The 20,122-nt window shown below is 41.4% G+C and overlaps 1 protein-coding gene across 10 annotated transcripts in view; it reads right to left on the reverse strand.

Moving 5' to 3' along the window:
* CIT (citron rho-interacting serine/threonine kinase) overlaps positions 1-20,122 on the reverse strand; it is a 68,644-nt gene that overhangs the window by 4,407 nt on the left and 44,115 nt on the right. For 8 of the 10 annotated variants that reach the window (XM_031057393.1, XM_005421478.2, XM_031057390.1 and 5 more), the window contains 22 exons: positions 14,874-15,071; positions 14,226-14,419; positions 13,591-13,726; positions 13,087-13,191; positions 11,725-11,865; positions 11,443-11,550; positions 10,591-10,753; positions 10,182-10,346; positions 9,949-10,086; positions 9,523-9,703; positions 9,195-9,286; positions 8,804-8,908; positions 7,772-7,941; positions 6,728-6,808; positions 6,397-6,532; positions 5,068-5,207; positions 4,121-4,213; positions 2,751-2,859; positions 2,500-2,628; positions 1,760-1,840; positions 1,069-1,147; positions 756-950 (listed from right to left, as the gene is read on the reverse strand). In XM_031057393.1, the coding sequence (XP_030913253.1) occupies positions 756-950; positions 1,069-1,147; positions 1,760-1,840; positions 2,500-2,628; positions 2,751-2,859; positions 4,121-4,213; positions 5,068-5,207; positions 6,397-6,532; positions 6,728-6,808; positions 7,772-7,941; positions 8,804-8,908; positions 9,195-9,286; positions 9,523-9,703; positions 9,949-10,086; positions 10,182-10,346; positions 10,591-10,753; positions 11,443-11,550; positions 11,725-11,865; positions 13,087-13,191; positions 13,591-13,726; positions 14,226-14,419; positions 14,874-15,071 (2,939 nt within the window). The remainder of the gene's footprint in view (positions 1-755; positions 951-1,068; positions 1,148-1,759; positions 1,841-2,499; positions 2,629-2,750; positions 2,860-4,120; positions 4,214-5,067; positions 5,208-6,396; positions 6,533-6,727; positions 6,809-7,771; positions 7,942-8,803; positions 8,909-9,194; positions 9,287-9,522; positions 9,704-9,948; positions 10,087-10,181; positions 10,347-10,590; positions 10,754-11,442; positions 11,551-11,724; positions 11,866-13,086; positions 13,192-13,590; positions 13,727-14,225; positions 14,420-14,873; positions 15,072-20,122) is intronic. The other 2 variants (XM_031057396.1, XM_031057394.1) reach the window with 1 other exon arrangement.

Raw genomic sequence — 20,122 nt, forward strand, 5'->3', positions numbered from 1 at the left:
GAGTATCAGCCCCTCCCTGAGGCAAGATGGAAAATGCAGAGGTATTTTGGCAGCTGGAGTATCCATCATGTGAGCCACACTGGCAAAATGCCTTAATGAACTGCCAGTGTAAGTCATGTTCTCTGGTCTGTTCTGTACACAAGACCTTTTCATACACTCCAGCCATATCCTTTTCCGTATAAAAATACACTAAAATTTGCTGTATGTGTTTTCACACAATTTTCTGTAGCTCAGGGATGTTCAGGCCAGGCTGGGATGAACTACAAGCCTCAATTTCTGTTTCCTGTGCACACAGTGGCACCATCAGCCCCAGTATTTAATTACCTGTATATCACATCACAACTTCCCAGCACTAATCTCCCTAAGGCAGACCCATTATTTGATAGAAGGGGGCTCTTGCTTTACATCTTGTTACAGCCAAGCCGTGTTTAGTGTCATATCAACAGTATCTGAGCTCAAAAAGCTTTGAAGCCAGAGCTCTATCACAACATCAAAGCAAACTAGCACAAGGTCACAAAGCATTTGTGGAGATTATCCCCATCTTCCTGGAGCTGATGTTTGTTTCCTTGTGGATGTTAAGCCATTAGTGACTCTATTCCAGCATTACAGTAACTGACAGTCAGCAGGCTCTAAGAACAGAACAAGGGCATCCCACCACACCAGGGGAAAAGGCATCAGAAGGGAAGTTTGCTCCTGAGGCACCCAGGGACTGTAACACCCCGACACCGTCATCGTGACACCCGATGTCCCCGTACCTGCGCGTGGCAGAGGAGCCTCTGTGGTGCTGCGGCTGCTGCTGCTCGTTGTTGGTCTCCTTCACCAGGTTGCCCTTACAGCAGATCACCCTTAGCTTGTCCTGGTAGGAGGAGGCCAAGTAGATGGCTCCCGAGGAGATGGCAGGCCCCAGGTACCGCGGGTTCGGGATCTCCAAGTGGGCTCGTGCCGGAGTTCTGTGGAAAATTGCAGCAAAAAGTCTTTACAGTGGCAGCACAGTACTACCTTTTCCTGGCAAGTCCATCTATTCCTGCAAAACAGGTTGTTCAAAGAGATGAAAAGAGAACCACCTACCCTATAGAAGCTCGTGCCTGAATCTCGATCACTTCAAGGGAATTGAAGTGGGTCACGAACAGATAGGGCTCCCTGTAGGCTGGAGGAGCAGTGCAAAGGCAGGAAAAAACACAAAATACATTCTCTATTAAAAACTTCTAAAACACAGCAAGCACAAGAGAGGCTGACAGCCCTGTGGGAAAACTAAGGAATACATTTTATGTAATGACACAGACAGCATCAGTATAGGGGGAGATGCAAGTTTAAAGAATTGTTGCTTTGAAACTGTATCTCAAGGACTTTACTAACCAAAGTATCATGAAAAAGGCATTAAAGCCAGACTATTAACTGAACAAAATCCCATTAAGCAGTGCAAAAGGCCTGAGGGACCCATGCTGCCCTCATATCTTCTTCACTATTTCAGAAACTTAGAGCATTGTTAAAAATTCCACTAGCCAGTTCGACCAGTGTCAGAACAGGAACAAAAAGTAAATGGAACTTTGGTTTAGTTTTCCTTAAATTGCTTATTATTCAGAGGGTTTGCCATCTGGATTTATAATAAGCTTAAATAGTGGGAAAAAGCTCCATAGTTTCTGGAAGAATTGGGAAGGGAAAAGGAGACAGAAGGGCTGAGTGCAGAGTACCCATTCCACAAGGATGTTTCCTGGTTTCAATAATCTCCACAATCATAGAGTTGTCCCTCAACACCTACCAAAAGCTAAGGGCAAGCGGTTCCATTTCAGGTCATCTGTCCTACTGCGTCTTCCATAGGAATCCACAAAGACACCAAACTCTGCCAAGAGAAGTCACATCAGGTCATGAGCAGCTGCCTGAGCTTTATTCATTTATTTCTGAAGGGACAAAGGCAGTTGTTTTTATCAGAGACATATCACAAATCCCAGATTGCCATGAATTACTCTAAATGCCATGGAACTGGTTGGATGTAGGAATACTGCCAGGCCAAAAGGTGCTGTGATTCCATGTCTCTTTGTTCCAGCTCAACTAAGGTCATTATTTAATCTACAGTTGGGCAGGTGATGACATTCCTACCATTACTCACCCAAAATTACTGCTAGAGGGCTTCAGAAGGTTTGTGCATTCCCATGACAGAATACAAGAGGGCAACAGAAGCAGCTATACAAAAAAATAACACCCTCTCTTATTTAATCACCAGAAGGTTAAAAAGTCTCATCTGTCTGCACAGAAACCAGACAAAACCTAAGTCTGAGAGCCCCTGAACATCTTATCAGGGTAATCAAGCACCTGTTTGTACTTAACACACTGCCTGCAGTCCCTCCCTCAGGCACAGAAATCTTGTGCAAAAGCTGATCCACCAGCCATGGAGAACTTTTAGGTTAAAGCAGGTTATCCAAAATTCAACAGCATTTGGGTACCCTCTGCAGCTCAGAGAACAGGAGATGTGCAAAACCTGCACAAGCATCCACCACTTACCATGGAAACACAGCAGATACTCCTCCCTCTGCCCTGCTGGGTTCACTTGGATGATACTGACTGGGAAACTGTTGGTGGAAGCAGCAAATACAGCAGAGGCCAAAGTGTGATCATTTTTATCCAAAAACTCTGGAAAGGGAATGGAGAAAGACACTTTGATTTGCACCAACTTTTTTTCAAAACTGCTTTCAAAAAACCCTACAAAAGAACCTGTGGAGCCACTTGGAGCATTCTCAGGAATTATCTCCTACCCTCCAGTGTGTACTGCTTCATCTCAATTTCATAGAACTTGTTGGTTCCAATGATGATGCTGTAAGTGGTCAAATGGATGCAGCTGCAAGGCTCAGAGGTTTCAATCTCCTGGAAAAAAGGACAGCATGGACAGATATTAGTCCCCTGTACCAGCTTACAGATAACACTGAGTCTGGAAAGTTGGATATTGCTACATTTATCTTTACAAAAGGCAGAGGTTGCAACCTCAAAGACCCTAGCAGTCTCTCAAAAGCATGCGAACAAAAACTCTTGCTAGAAGAAAGTTTTGTTTTGTTGGAAGTGATGCTTGAATGCAGACTTGCATATCAACTCGCCTCTGGAGAGATTCTCTTCCTTTTGCAAGAATACACTGCTCTGGAAGATATTCTTCTGCTCTGCAGCTCAGATTTCTGGAGCAGCAATGAGCATCTCCCTGGTAGGTCACAGCCAATCTTCCTTCCTTCCTTCCTTCTTTGTACATGTGAGAGAGATGTTGTCCACCAAGACCTGCCTTGTGACTGAAGAGCTGGGATACTCTGCAGGTTGGCCTGACACAATGCTCAGATTCCCAGATCTTCTGAGGACAAGATTCCTTACATAAATCCTACTTTATCTGGAAATTTTGTTGGCAGAAAAGAAAAGCATATTCTGGGCTTGCTGCCATCTTGTTAGGATGTAAATTCAGCTGTCTGGATTAGTGGAGATAAGGAAAACCTGCCCTCTAAAACATGCCTTTGCATGTTGTGCATGTAAACCCTCATCTGAGGAAGGGCTGCAGACCCTCAGTGTTCCCTGCTGTGAGCAGGAGTTGGGGTATCAGCTGCAGTGCTTGTAGACATTCCAGGTGTGCCCAGATCTCTGTCAGTCATGCCTTTCCTCCTGAGGAGGCCAGATCTGCATGGCTGTGCCCACTGCTTCCCTCCAGCAGCCTCAGTCACTCTGGAAAATGAACTGGTGCCTGCAAAGTCACCTGCAGGGACTTTCACCCAGGGAGGTGTAGATTGACTGGAACAACCTTTAATTTGTGCATAGGAGAAAACACAAGTTTCTGGGTGCCAGAAGTTTTAAGGCAGATGGTGTTTTAACTTTTTGTCCTGAGGAGAGATTTCTCAGGGTATGATTACAGCTCAGCCCAATATCTCAAAAAATCACAGTTCTGTTCTGCATTTCCCCAAAAATGCCAACTCTTATTAAAGGAAATTGCTGCCTACTCCACTTTGAGTCAGTGCACAGTGCAATTTGTTATCATTTTAGCTGGCAAACAAATTTTCTCATGCTCACAGAAAGGTTTTAGATGTTTGCTCCAAAGCAAAGGCTTAGAGCACTATATGAATTAACCTCAACTACAGCAGGGAGTTACTAAACTCACCTTTCTGATACAGAACTTGCTCAAGCTCTCGTTGTATCGCAGAACCACCACTTTATTGGGCATGGCTGCACAGATACAAAGACTGTTCTCAACCTGTAAGGAAGATAAAAAGCATAGTTCAGGACAGCAATAAAATAAATTCTATTGCTGAGCGTGTGAAACGGATCTGAGAACCTCTTGCCACAAAAAGAACTTTGCAGAGATAAGCAAGTACATTTTATTAATAGGGTAATTATTGTGAATTCATGAAATAATGAAAAGCCTCTTCACATTCTCAAAAAAGAACGTGAATTTAAATGGCTTCTATGATTTCTTTTATGCTTGAAAGACGTTAATAAAATATGAGAAGGTTTTGCACTGAAAAGGGATTGACAAATTGAAATAGGTTAGGTCTACATTTTAACCCCTGAAACTTATCTTAAGCATCACTTTGAAATGAGTGGTGCTCAGTTTGTTACCAATGTAGTCCAGAGAAGTTATTGTTAATGAGAATTTTTGCTGTGGTTAAATGTTCCATACTAAAACCAGCAATCTGTGTAAATGTTTAGAATTAAAGTGACACAAACACCTAAGGAAATTTGCTAGCCTGGAAGCATGACATTCAAGAAGAAAAACTGGACAGAATTTACTAATTAAAATCTCAAAACTGTAGTCAATAGTGAGGAGGCAGCAGTACCATGCTATGCTGGATTTCTTACTGTCTAGCAGTTTAAGCTATACCACCATGGCATCCTGACTGAATTGATCCACATTAGCAGCAAATCCCCCATTCTGTCTCCAGCTCAGCCTCTATTCAGCCCATACATTCTTCTTATTTGAAGAAAAACATTCAGAGCAAGAATGTAGATCTTGGATGTGTTGCCAGTGGAGTAAAGATGCTGATTTGTTAATATTAAACTCAGAGCAGTCTAGGGGTGGTCTGGGGGCACGAGGGAGCTGTGACTTACTTTGCCAGCAGCAAAAAGGTGACATCCTTTGACCGCCTCAAAGACATTTGGTGAGACATCAGGCTGGGCTGGGAGGTGAGACTGGGCTAGGGACTGCTTCACTTTCTTTACATCAACAAGACACAGAGCCCTTTCCTCTCCTGGAAACAAAAAAAGGGTGCATTTCATCAAGGGAGAACTCCCTATTCACTACAAAAGTCTTACCTAAGCAGCAGCTCATTGTTACAGGCTGTTACTGTGGAAACAGTCACAAGGTACCAGGCAGAATCCATGCCATATTATTCCTATTCAAACTGAAACAGAAAACTTAGAAAATCCCAACCCTACAACAGGCAGTAAATCCACCAGGAGAAAACCATTCCCTGTGTGGATTATTAGTGTTGCTGAAGTCTAGCAGAACACAGTAATTGTGGCCTCATTAAGACATTATTCAAAATTAGCCAGTAAGTTATATTTTGCCCTTCAGAACTTCTTCAAGTACAAGATGTTTTAATCACTCTGTGCCAACAGAACTGGCAAGGGATTTCCAAGAACTGCCCTAATGAATTGCATTACAGCCCAAGGCCAATTCCTCTCAGAACTAGTGACAGACTAACACAGCTTTCTCATTACATGTGAGATTTGCTTTGTTCTCTACTACCCTGGCACAAACAAACCATGGACATCTTAAACCCTTACCAGGAAAAAAACCCCATAAAACTAGCAGAACAGGAAAGAATTTCTTTTTCATTCCCTGCAAATGTCATATAGACACTTGATAATTTGGGCTTTCAGATGAAGATACAGCCTAATGTTCAGCATGCCTACATCCGTGTGGGAAGGATTATCTCTGGAAAACCACAGATGGAGAGATTAAAGCTGGTGTTCCTTTCATAAAGAAATCTTAAATCATGACAGGAGTCCCAGCTTTGTTACAGGGCAAGAGAGGGTAAGAGTTGGCCCTGTGCCCCAGTGATCCCATAGAGGTCCTCAAATATTTAATTACATTTAAAATGTTATGCAATAATTAGGAAGAGATGTTCACTGATTAGCTCAACACTTTTTAAACTGAACTTAAAATGACAACTGACCTCTAACCTGGAAATGTTTTGTCTCTGGTTGTTCCCTCCCTCAGCTCTGAAATCAGTGTCTTGTGAAGGTTTAACTGAGTGCTCATTCACACAATCCCTTACCAGCCAGCCTCAGACAGGACTGTGTTAACCACAGCAAGGCATTGCTGCCAATTTGCTGATAAAAAAAACAGACAAAAACCTGGAACAAACCCAAAGGCAAGCAGGGCCTGGCAGCACAGAGCCACTGCAGGGCCAGTGGGGACACACAGCCCTGTACCTGCTATCATGAGTAGCTTCTCCAGATCCTTGATGAGGTGAATTTGGAAGACAGCTCCCATTCCTGGGATGTGCGTTAAGGAATTCTTCAGTACATTCAGAGCATAGAGACCTTCTTCTGCACCCACCAGCACTACCTACAATAGGGGAAAAAATAGCTCTACGTGAGGAGAACAAGGAATGCTCCAACAGCAGCTTGGGTGATACTCTTCAGCAATGAAGAGAAAAATCAAACCCACAAACAAGTGCATAATTACACATTGCAATCAAGATACCATTTCCCTGAATCAATTATCCACTTCTGAGAAAGACCAAGTGCACATGACCATTACCTGGTCACTGAAGGGCATTGTGCAATTGATATCCAAACGGTCTTCACCCTCCAGCTTCAGCAGAGAGTTCCCCAGCAGTTTCTGTAAATGACAAAAATATTTTTTTCTTGTTGAGTTAATCTTCATCTCTTTATCTGTGGGTATTTTAACAATGTAAAGTCATCATTTCAGACAGGCAAAGAGATTGGCATAGATTTCTTTTTCTCAGAAAGCTAAAAGTTGCAGGGATGCCTCCTACAAAAGAATTAGTAAACTTTTATCTACCTTAGACACAGTAAGGCAAACTGATCAGAATTATCCTAAATTCAGGCAGAACCTATTGTTGTCTCTATCCTTTCCATTTTCCCCAACCTCCTACAACAGAGCAGTGGAATTTTCCAAGAGGAAGGATTAAAGAAAAGTATAAATGTTGGTGGGAGCATGGTTTTTTCTCAGAAACAAAAGAAATGTGAGCCTGAGGAAAAAAGAGTATTTCCTGCAGTCAGATATTCCCTACCTCCAGAGCTAATTCTCTTATGCAATGCCACAGAATCCAACTTCCCTTTGCCAGAAAATAGAGTTATCAGTGTAACAGTGTGAGAAAGGCTATCCAAAACCTAAACAAATCTGTATAACCTCTTATTAGGAATAAAAGTTAAACTAAAAAGTACACACCCACACACACCTCCCCCAGCAAGAAACATAATACCTCTGGCTCTCTAAGAATGGGAGGGGAGGGAGTTTTTGCTTCTTTTAAGGTCTGCTAGTTCCATGTGGTACCTTATGAGACTGGATTTAAACAATGTCCTAACTGCTCTTCCTTCCTCTGCTGGAATTACAGAGATATTTTGGGATTCTCTTACTACACTCCCCAAGTCTAAAGAAGGGTATTATAGTACACAGCATCATTCTCACAGTGAACTGGCTCCTGGTGCTCAAATCATAAGGCAGAAGCAATAACTTACCTTCAGTTAAACCTCAGTATGTCAAATACCGAAAAAATATTTTTCAAAACTCTGCTCCCTCCCAGAATATTTTATTATTAAATGAAACTTTTATACTCACAGCATCAGCCTCAGCTTTTTCTCTGGAAACTCTCCCACCTGCCACTATTGATTCCAGTGCTGTGACCCAGCGCTGTTTGTCAGGGAAGCTGGGTGCTAACAGGTAGAGTGTTCTACCAGGCCAGCAAGTGGTGTGTGGATGAGACTCCAATTTTAGGATATATGGCACATCTGAGATGTTATATAGATAGAATAAGACTTAGATTAGTTTTTGGAATATTGTCAGTGGACTTAAAATCAACACCTTTCAGCCTCATTGGAGAGAAGTTGTATTTATCATGACGTACCATGGCAATTTACACATTGGTTTCTCCTTTACAGGTCCTGCACAGGCTAGCTACTTACACCTAAATATTAGCTGGATGTATGCAATCCATACATACAAGGCTGTCTTTAACTCAACAAAAATAATTTCTTGCCTTTTATTCAAAAGAGAAAGAAATTCCATTGTGGGGAAAAAAAAAACCAAACCAAAACAAAACCAGCCCCTTGACTAAAGTTTTCCCTGTACTGATTAAGGAAAATCTGTAAAAACTGGTTATGGAAACCTTTGTTTTTAACAGTCTGTATCCTTTAATGTAACAGTCAAGACATACAGAATCTTATCCATCAGTTCTCTTCAGTACATACAAATCAACACATCAACATTTTTTCATAATAAGAGACTGTATACACCCCACAGCATTTCTAAGTTAATGGCTTTGTGGTCAGAGCACAATGGTGGCAGAAGTTATGATACATCACAGTTAATAGAGAAGAAATTTAAATAAAGCGAGTGTTTATGCTACAGATCTCTTAAGATTTACTTCCATTTGGCTTGATGACTATATTAACCACAGTTCTACCACGACAGAAGCAACAGCCTGGGTGTAACTAGGTCTGAAGTGCTGAGCTACTCCCATAATTCAGATAGAGGTAAATTACAGCATTACACAATGAAAACTCAAGGGAGAAAATTCTGTTCAGCCAAACAAGGCTAACTGATGGCAAGCCAGATGAAATCCATTTGACCTCATCTATGCAAGATTCTCACCTGTCTTTGCTGTATTGGTAAGCTCAGTAGCTCCTACAGCTCCATGAACAGTTACATCACCATCAGGAAGGCAGAGTTCAAATTCCTCCAGAGGCCTCTGTCCAGCTGCAGGAGAATGGGAAGACAGATTAGGAACAGACAAACAGGTAGGAAGAAAATAACTGTGATAGCAAAAGGAAGTGGATGCACACTGGAAGTTTTCACAGTTGGATTATTATGACATGCCAGCCAATAAAATGGCTAAGAGAAAAAAAATAATGTTTCCTTATCACTGAAGATTTAGCTAAATTTGGTACAGCTATAGGAAACAGTATTAATCTTTAAGCCTCTCAACCCTTCAAACAATATCTGAAGATTAAAATATATATTCTTGCTAGAAATTCTAAGTTACCTTCTCTTGCTTCTGCATCATAAATGAGCACTTTGGTTCCTTCCAGGACAATATACTTCCTGTCCCAGCCCTGTTGCCCACGTTTATTATTCCTGAGGGAAATAAGCACAAAGCCATGTTGGACTTTCTGCTTGGATTCTATATAAAGCAAGCATGCAACTCCTATAAAAGAGAAATTTCAGCAGTAGCAATTGTAATTATAGTGGTGTAATTGCAATGCCCATGTAATAGGCCTTTACCAAGTATCTCATTTTAAGAGCCAGGGTAATAGGTAATATCAGGCCAAATATTTCAGCACTTGACGTGGCACCAAGAGTCCTGTTTATACCTTGGCACTTTCATCCACCCTTCCAGACGCAGACTGGTGCTGGGCTCCTTCAGCTGCAGGCCAGGGGAATTCATCTTATCCCGGCAGAACGCTTCTGAGAAGTGTGTGGCATATTCTGCTGGCAGCCCACAAGTAGCTGGCAAGCAAGTTGAGCATTTTGGGTGACACATCACCTGGCATTCTGACAAGAGGACAGGGAAAAACTTCTGTTAAATGACAAAAAAAAGAAAACAATCATGACACAGCTGCCTCAACTTCTAACACACAAATCCCAGCTTCTCCAAGGTTCCCCTTCCACTCCAAACCATGATGTTTTCTCAATGTTTGCACCAAGTAGTTTCAGAGGCTTCACGCTGTCATTTCTCTCCCTGCTCTAGATGGGTGATGCCTTTCCTCCCCCCGAGCTGTGCTGAGTTTTGCCCTTACCCAGACACTTGGAGGCCTGCCTGCCGAAGTGCACGGTGTCCAGGCACACGGCGCACTTGGTGGCCCTCATGTTGAGCCCCACGTTGAAGCGATGGGGGATGTTGTGGTGCATCCGCTCCTTCAGGCGCCGGCTGTACTCTGCAAGGGACACAACCCATCAGCAGGGTGAAAACGAAATCAATAAAGAGATGACACTGCAGAGGGAGAAGAAGAGGTGCTGAGCAGGAGCCTACCCTCAGGTGTGGAGGATTCCTTCCGGCGGCTGGAGGGTGGAGCCAGCAGGCTGATGGGCGTGGGCTGGTGCTCTGGGGAGCGCACTATGGCAGACATGATGATCTGCTGCCTGGCTGTGGCTGGCGTGGAGGGGTGAGGGTGGTCTGATATTTTCCGATGAGCAGCTACAGACAAGAAAAACGTCCCTGGTTAACAAGACCAATGTGGCACTCTGGTTCCTAGCAGGGCTCTGTGTGACCAGTCTGCAGTTACAGCCCACAGAATCAAGTGTAGCTTTATTGTAACATCACAGCAGTGGTAATAATTAAACAACACAGGTTATTGCTAGAGTGGCACACTATTAAAGGCACATTTTCAAACCAAGAACGTGTGCCTCCTTCCAGATTCACCTTTTCTGTTAACCCCTACCTTCTTCACGAGCAGATCTGAGTTCAATGCGTGTTTTCTGTAGAGCCTCCTCCAGCTCAGCAGAACGAGCCTTCTCCTTCTCCAGTGCCACTTTCAGCTCATTGTATTGCAGGGGAACCTGTGTGGGTAAAGAAGGGTCCTCTTTCCGCCGACTAAACAGGCCCTAGCAACAGAAACACACAGACAACTCCTAACTCCTAGCAAGAGATGGCTTAACCTAGGCAAAGTGACACTAGCTAGTGGCAGTCCGGCCAGAGGGCCTAATGGCAATTCTTATGTGTAAGGATGGATTTTTAGTTCATATTGGCACTGGAGAGAAAAATGTCAAGATATGGATTAATTTAAAGAGGGACATACATTACCTGTTAGTACTCACACCTGGAGTCTCTGAAAGCATCTAAACAGAGGATCTCAAAATATGTGGTTAAAATTAAATTACTTCATTCAAAATGACAGAACAGCTTATGACAAAGATGTGACAGGAGTCACATTGCCTGACTGCTCCGTCCTATGCTGTGACTAAAGGACAACCACTCTTGATACACATTAAGTTTGTACACATATACATACTTAGCATTAAAAAAACATGCTTAAAATTCTATATTCCTACAGCTTCACTGAGGTGTAGCTACTGGGTTGTAACCTAAATGTTGTAGGAATAACAACATACCAGAAAAGCCACAAAGAACACATTCTGCCTAGTAAAGTTTGTGTTCACCAACTCAGAATGGTCTTAAATGAGGACAACATTTTGTTACACAAAGAAAGATAAAACAGAATATTAAGAATACACAGCACATAACTAATTACAAAACCATTTAATTCCATGCCTCTCAAACCTTCTTCACCCACCTTTTTCTTTTTTGCTGGTTGGTCCATCTTTGCCTGCAGGAAATCAATGAGTTTAGTTTGCTGAGAAATAGTGCCCTCCATTTTCACTTTTTCATGGGAATAGAGAACCTGTGAATCACACACAGACGCAAGAAATTTCATCTTAACAGAAGAAACAAACAACTGGAGAGCAAAACAGAGCTAAAAAATACCCTAAAGAAAGTGTCACAGACAAACTGTAAATCACATCCTAAAGCCTCACAGGGAATGAGGCAGAGCACTGCCCTGCTTCCTCACCCTCACCTGAATGTTTTCCAGCTGATATTCCAGGTCACTTCTCTCAGTCTTCAGAAGATCTGCTCGGTCCAGAGCCTCTTGCAGACCTTGAGTCAGGCGGAAGATGTGATTCTTCTGCAGATCCATTTGTTGCTGCAGCTTTGCCTGCTGTTGAAAGGAAAACAAAGGCCAGTGTTTAGGGTTTGTTGTCTTCTTGTTTGTAAGTAAAAGCTATTAAATGTTGTCACTCCTTGTAAAATAATCATCATTGCAGAACTTATAAATAAACACACAATTCTTCAAAAGCTGGAAAATTACAATACTCTAGAAGATTCCTTTCCTTTCAGAATGCATTGTGAATAAACAAGAAATTCTGTGTATTTATATTAATCTGTAGTAACCCTATTTTCTCAAGCTCTCTGTACAACCACCAGAATCCACCTCAGTACTGTGTAAAAATAAATTAAAACTATAATCTTTACTATAAACCAGGACAATCATAATCACATGAGATAAGGAAAATAATGGCCAGCTTTTTGCATCTTTGTCTCCAATTAACACCAAAGGAGGGCACATGAAAAAATACTCCTACTTCCTTTAGGATTTACACTTTTCTTGACAAGGTCCCTGACTAGGAAAACCATGAATGTAACTTCTGTTACAAAGCAAGAGCCAGAAATCTTTCCTGGTGATGCATAAAGGAGTAGGCAACATGTCAGTACCCCCAAGAATACCAGAAGGCTCTAATTGTCCATAACCACCCCTGAAATCCTCCTCTGGAGCCTTTTCCCCCACCACCCACAACTGGTTGCCTGCATTCAATTACACTCTGATATGGTGCAGGTGTGTGAACATGGATTAAAATTCTGTGACCCAAATGACAAGAGCTGGGAGAGAAGCCTCACCTGTGGCCTCCAGGAGTGCACCCTCAGCATGATGGCTCCAGAGCTGGTTTTAAGCTATGGCCCTTGCCCTTGGCCTGGTCAGAGCTGTGTCTGTCTGGGCACAGACCTGGCCTTGCAGGTCTGACCTAGGACCTCCCTTGTGACTAGAGGCTTCCATAATGATCACTAGTACCTTCAGCAAATCTGCCCTGGTCCTCTTGTTCAGGTGCTGTGGGTGTGAGCCTGCAGGCTGCAAGGTCCTGTCCTTGCCTGGCACGATATGCCCCTTGGCTGCCAGCTCCCCTGCCCCTGAAGAGCAGCTCACTTCTACTGCTCCCTGACATGGCCACACACTCTGCAAACTTTTAGTGAAAACAACTCCTCCAACTTGATTAATCTCCCTAGTTATATAGAAGAAGGATGGATGTGTAACTCTTATTCACACAGCCTCCCCTCCTCAAGATGTGGAACCTTCTGAAGTTCTAACATGAATCTCCAAGGTTACCTCCTCCAGAAGCCTCTGCTTGAGCTCCCTTTCTGTCTCAAGCTTCTGCTGTAAACTGCGGGCGTTCATCTCCAGCATGGCGTGCTTCTTCTCCAGGTCATTGAGCTGGGAAAGAGGGTCAGAATAACATTGAACACTAATAAATATAGTTCCACACTCTTAAATTCAACTTCACCAAGCACATGTTGAAGAAAAGTGATACAATTAGCCTTTGGTTGCTGGGGAAAAACCAGGCAAAAGACATTTTGGCTTGTTCAAATGCAGATACCAAGTTATTGAAGGACTTCATTCCAGGCATCATAGGCTGCTGTCTGCTTTAGTCTTTTTCAAAGAAAATTTGAGGTCTTTGGTTTGAAGATAGAATTCTATTCTATGCCCTCCAGTCTTTTTAATTTGTCTCTAAAACATCTTGAAAAAAACTGCTCAAGGCCACATTTCTAAAAGTAATATCAGTGGAAAAATATTTCATCTAATTATGAAAGTCTAGGATTGAAAGTTACTTACCTTATCAGAAAGGCTCTCTGCTTTGAGTTTTTGTTCCTTGAGTGCTTGCTGCAGGGCCAGAATCTCTGCCTTGTGTTCCTTGACAGCCAGTTCTACCACCTGGCGAGACTCAGTAATACGCTGATCTGCTCTCACTCTGCATTAAAATGGAAAATAATGTTACCTAACTCCTTGACCTCTCCCTAGCAGGCAGTGGCATCAATAACTCTTTCAGAGGTTGCCTCAAAATTCAAGATGTTACATTAGAAAGCCAGACTGTTTGCTGCAACACTTTTATATTATATAATCCTGTTCCTGCCCCTGCTAGAACTACAGCCTTAAAAATTTCAAGACCCCACAGGAACAGTCAGGAGCAAAGACTATTTTTTTCATAAAATAAAATAGCAGATAATAAATCAAGACATTCTATAAATTACAATGATAAATACCACTCCCCTTGAATCGTTCACTTGCAAAGAAACAAAAGGAACAATATCAGTGATGACTATTAACTAATAAACCATTTTTAGAACTACCTCACAAGATTTTATATTTAGCTCCAACTCCCATATCCTATGCTAAATATAATTTTTGTACTAGCTTCTATAGAGAATTTTCATAAAAGTTCATAAAAGGGAAAGAAGAGAGAGAGAGACCTGCTCTGTTTCTCAGTATCCAGCATCCTCTGCAGCTCTCTAACTCGACATTCAAACTGGGACTTCTCATCCCCTAGAACATTTCTCCACGCTTCCCACTGGCGCTCTTTCTCCAGCAGTTCATCATTCAGGGCCTCCAAGTCCATTACTTGCTCTTCCAGCATCGTACATGTTGTCTTCAAGGCCTCCATAGTCTAAAAATAAATCCTCCTATCAATTCTCACATCCCACATCAAGCGTGCACTCTCAGCTTCAGCCGTAGCATTTCGATTACAGTACATGCAAATCAGCAGCCAGCAGGAGCTGGGAAATCACAGCCCATTTATTTCAAGGCTCCTGTACATTCACTTGTGATCCCTGATAATGTCAGGTCGATCTCATTATGAACATTTTGAGATTTCCAGAGCCACAAAATTAAAATGAGTAATTCTAAATGACAATGCCTTCAGAGTGCAGGATTGCTAAATAAAATGTTATAAAAACATGATGGGAAATACCAAAAATTTCCATTCACTCAACTGCCCTGGGAAGGAAGGCTTAAATGCCACTGCCCCTGGAAGCATCATCACGTCTTATGTGTTTCCAGATGTAAAAGGAGTTTTTGCCAGCTCCCACCAAGGGCTCCTGAGCAGACCTAGAGAGCCTTACTTGTTTCTGGCTGGTCAGCTGCATCTCCCTCTCGGTGATCTCCCGACGGAGATGATCGACCTCACTCCGCAGCTGCACAACCTCGTCGTTGGCCCCTGAGGCCTCGTCCAGTTGTTTGGACAGGAAGAAATTCTGGTTGTTCAGCTCTGCATTGTCTTCAGTGAGCTGGTTCAGCTGCTCTTCCAAATCTGAAATCACCTAGAAAGAAAAATAAATTACATGTGAGTAAGCACAGGTTTTTGAAATTATCCATCCTTCTTCTGTATAACTGGGGAGATTAATCAATTCACACAGAATTATTTACTGCCAAGCTTTTACATTTTTTCTAATTCAAAAAAAGGGCAGCATTATAATGGTAGATATTTTTGCATAGTAATGTACTTGGATTAGGAGTAGAGTTTTCTGTCTTAGATAAAATAGGTTTTTTAAAAAATCTGGTTCAGAGCATAAATATGCTGCAATGTAATTTATTATTTGAGAGAACTGTCATAGTTAAAGCACTGGATTGGGAGCCAGGAGTTCTGGCTGGATTCTCAACTCTGCTGCTGACTTACAGTGACCTTTTTTTGTCTCAATCTCCCCTAAGTGCAATGAGGCTAATCACTCTCAGAAAGGCTTTCAAAGTGTGGTACTGAAGAAAACAGACCAAGAGGTGCAGTGGAGGCAGTGCAACCTGATGGATGTCCCTGGGAATTGCTTATATTATTATTTGTAGCACCAGGTATAACCAGGAAAGGCAGAAAAATGTTAAGAAATACATTCTATCAAAGTAACAGCATTATAGATGGCAGCTGCATACACAGGAGGGAAGAAACCAGTGTGGTAACACAATATGGAAAATCAGTGAAAAGCAAAAACTCAACAAGGCCTTTGCCAAAGTGGGAGCATCCATTTGTTCAGTCAGCACTAACTAAAAGCTTTCAACCACAGTCCCCTCCAACTGAAGGACAAATATAAACAACAGTGGGCCATTTTCACAGTTGGTTTTATGAATGAAAGGCCTGAACACTGGGTGGATGAATTTGTACCTCCTAACTCAAAACCAATATCACCACAACAGAAGAGAAAGAAACCTCAATAATCTTGAAATCAGCTTAATGAAAAGAATTTCAGAAACTGGTAAACTCCATACAATTCACATTCAACTCTTAAAAATATGTTCTAGAGGCTCTCTTGCCTGGATGTCAAAGAAAAGTGAATAAGATACTTCATTAAATGGGAAAAAATAAAATCTGAGCACAGTTGGCCACACATTCAAATGTAAATGTTCCAATTTCCTACACAAGCCAAGGACTTAAATATCTAAAGCAGTAGAGGATAGAGCACACAGCTCTTCTCAGCTCTCTGGAAAGATGACAACCACTTCTTTTTGAAGAATCTGTAATGCATATTTTGGCAGCCTTTTACCATGCCTCTCCTAGACCTAAATTAACAGTATTTGGTTTTTAAACTGTGAGCAGGAAAAGTCCAACAGCCATTACTCCCTGCTGGGTGAAGGGGAGTTCCTGCCACCCATATGTTCAGGGTCAAATCGAGATGATTCACACTTCAAAACACAACATTTCTGAAGAAATCTGATCATGTGCTTGTTTCTGAGCACTCTCACTGCCCTATTCAAAATACACATTTTCCCCTGCATTGTTTGCACCAGGCTTTCAGAGGGAGCAGCCTGGGTTGTAAGGACATGTTAGTGCCTATAGTGCTACAGAAATAAGAACTTAGATTTGTTTATACAAACAAAAAGGAGCAAAAGAACATTTGCTTTTACAGTGTTTTACCTACTGCTCTTACAACAGCTGAGAGCTCTATTAACTGCCAGATCAGAAACTCACTTTTTCTTCCATTTCTTTTAATTTTATGTTTAACCACACCATGTAGCAAGGCAGTTTCAAGAAATATTTTATACATTCATGGTTTCTTCCACATCTATTTTATATACTAGTACAAGTATTTTCTATTAAAAAATTATTAAGCTAGTTTTGAAATACAAGAAAACTGAGGTGAGGGAAACACAAAATGGATAAAGTCATATGCAGAGTTAATATGTCCAACTACTTAATTAATTATTAAAACTGGCTGTATTTCAAGTTGATTTTATTCCTTAAGGGCTGGAAGTTGAGTTCTCATTTTCTTTTATTCTAGTTCTGAGATTTTGACTTCTTTCCCCGAATCCAACTAAAATTAAACCAGATCATATTATATTTCATTGCTATATTTTATCTAGTAGGATATTTCTGGAAAACTTCAGACAAATAACAAAGCACTTAACAAAGAAGGGTTCCAGAAGATGTGACATGATTTCTTTCCTTCTTCTAGCAGTGTATTTACTGACAATTCCAAAATACCTTGGCTTAAATTCCAACTATATTAAAATCTAGACAATGTAATCTAGATAGATATAATTTTTTTTTAACAGGAGAAAAATTTGTTCCTCTTGCTACAATCTTCCATTTTTCATGGGGAAGGGGGATGTTTTTTAACACATCCAATAGCTATCTACAGCTATGTATAACCCAACAGGATCAGAGAGTTTATTAACACTAAAAGCCTAAAGAGTAATGGGTAATGCTGACACAGGAAAATGGGATGTAGTGTGATATAAATACCTGTCCTGGGAATCAACAAAAAAAATCCCAAACAAACAAAAAGCAAAAAAACACACAAAAAACCCACAGATCAAAAAAATCCAGATTTAATTGGAAATATTGGCTTGGGCATACATACACCCTATACCAGAATCCTGTACCTGGAAAGAGTTAATAGCTTTAGATATTTTTCTTTTCAGTTAAGGAAATCCCCAGGCAAAAAAACAGCCCCAAAAAACCCCAAACAAGCCAACCAATTCTGAGCTATTCTCAGGTAAATGTGAAGTATATTAAAGGGAAGTCAGTAAGAAAATGCTATTATTTCCTTTAGAAACCCATTAATATAATTAGCAAAATCTTCACATTTCAAGTTTATAAATTAACCAAACACTTGAAACATTGGAAAAGCAATTCTAGACAATCTAGACAGCCACTGTATCTGTGCCACTGCATCACCACTCAAAGCAACTGGAATTTTCTCCTCTATTTATGCACATCTTCATCACAACTAATCCATAAACCAGAGATATCATCTAACTACACAGATTGTTCACTGCACACCACATCTAAGCACACAGCTTATCTTTATCCTGATGCAGAGGACTGTATCTCATTTTTAAATATTGCAGAGCAACACAAGCACAGCAGCTCCTCAGCAGAAGGGGCCATACCCAGCATAATTCCCTCCCCACTGAATAATCTGAGGAAAGCAAAGTATTCCTCTGGTGAGGCTGAGCAGATCCACAGCTGTTACCCCTGGTCCTACAAACCTCTCCAGCCATGGATTAAATCAAATATCAGCACAACAAACAGTCAGGGCCATGATGATTTGGTTTGCACACCAGATAAAAATGTACTAAATTTAATCCATATGCTCCACATACCAAAACCACAGGCACAATAATGAGGAAAAGGAGAAAAATAAGGAGTTTTATTTATATACTAGTAACTGCAGCTTGCAAACTTCCCCATACCCTATTCCTTCATAAAGGTGTCTCAGTTCTCAGATGCCATCAACAAACATGCAGAAAAATGCTAGGACACAACAAGGGAAACTGCTTTGGGATGCTATCAGCAGTGTCTTATTTGGAGTTTAATAGAATTCCAGACTAATAGTGTTGCTCTATCCATTTCCACTCCTCCCTATCCCCACTAATCTTTACCAGAAAGCTACCTGTCAGAAGTAAACAGGAAACAAGAAAAAGCTGTCTTTCAGCCCCAAATTATTGTGAGAAGGAAGTGAAAGCAGAGATCAGACTCCTTTTGTCTTCACCTACTGCCTGAGACAAAGCTTTTCAGGCAGAGAAATCCCAACACTGGGAGGCTGGGGCTCTCAAACAGGGCTGCAGACAGATTGTATCTCTGCCTGTTCCATCAATACCCACCAATGAATCCCTCACTTTCCTCCCCTCTCCAGAGTCAGACAACACCTGTGCCTTGAAACACACCTTAAACATGGATCTCAGTCTCCAAAAACTCTTCATGGCTTATCCTGAGGGACACTGCCCATTGGACACTGCCCAGACTGCACTCCTCTCCTCCCCTGTGCTCCCAGAAGATGAGCTGCCTCTCCCAAACAGGAGCCTCTTCCTCGAATGATGGTGATGTTATCCACAGTGAAGTTCTCATTAACCTCTCACAGCAATGTCTTAGAAGTCTCTGATTTTTTGTCAGGCTACAAAAAATATAAAACTCCATTTCTGCCTGTAACTGGTATCTGCCATCACACTTTCTGTGAAATGGGAATCAAGGATAACCCCTTCCACCCAACAGGAATTTTACTTTTAAAAAAAAATTTAACAAAGCCATATAAAAGTTTTTGCCTGGGTATTAGCCTTGTCACAGCGCACACGATTCCTTTACTCTGAAACACACTTTAGCATCAAAGTAACATCTCTGAGTATTATTTTGGAAGCTCACAAGAATACAACTTATGTCAACTTATGGAGCAAATGTGGAATCAGGATCTTAGACTGAAATTATACCTGTCTGATGGGCTCACAGATTTAATGCCTCAGTATCCAATCTCTTGCACAAGTGCAGATCAAGCCTGTTCATGTTTAAGACTGGAACACAAGATGATGACAAAAGAAACTCAAGAAGGGAAGACAAACCTTGTTTTACTGGGGAAAACTTGAATAAATGGAAATGCAATATCCAATTAGGAATAAGAAATTCCACTCACTGCAAGAGTAAAAGCAACAGCCTGTACCTGAAAAACCCAGGTGGTTCAGATGGTGGTTCTCTAGTATTTTACTAAGCTGAGTGCAAGGCTTTTATAGGACTACTTCCTGCTAAATATTTAAAGACTTTAATTCCTGCTTAATGGAAGTTTCCTTTTGGAAACAGTTCTATTATTATTTAGATAATTTAGTTGTATTTTTAAGTTTAAACATGCTGGTGATCTCAGAACAAGCCACAGTTTGGAGGTATCTGGAAACAACTGACAAATGCATAAATTTTCCTATTTAAGAATGCCTTTTATTTCTAGATCTTGCTTTGATTGCCTGGAAAATACTTTTAACACTCAAATGGGACATTTATTTCACAGAGTAAATGTAGGGAACTGGTTCTTCTCCCTCAATGGATTTGGTGGATGAGCTGTCATTGTGAGAAGGCTGTGATAAGATATGACTCTGTGTGTGTCCACAAGGAAATGTGTGT

This window comes from Geospiza fortis, unplaced genomic scaffold (assembly GCF_000277835.1).
Source record: "Geospiza fortis unplaced genomic scaffold, GeoFor_1.0 scaffold408, whole genome shotgun sequence".
Taxonomy (NCBI): domain Eukaryota; kingdom Metazoa; phylum Chordata; class Aves; order Passeriformes; family Thraupidae; genus Geospiza; species Geospiza fortis.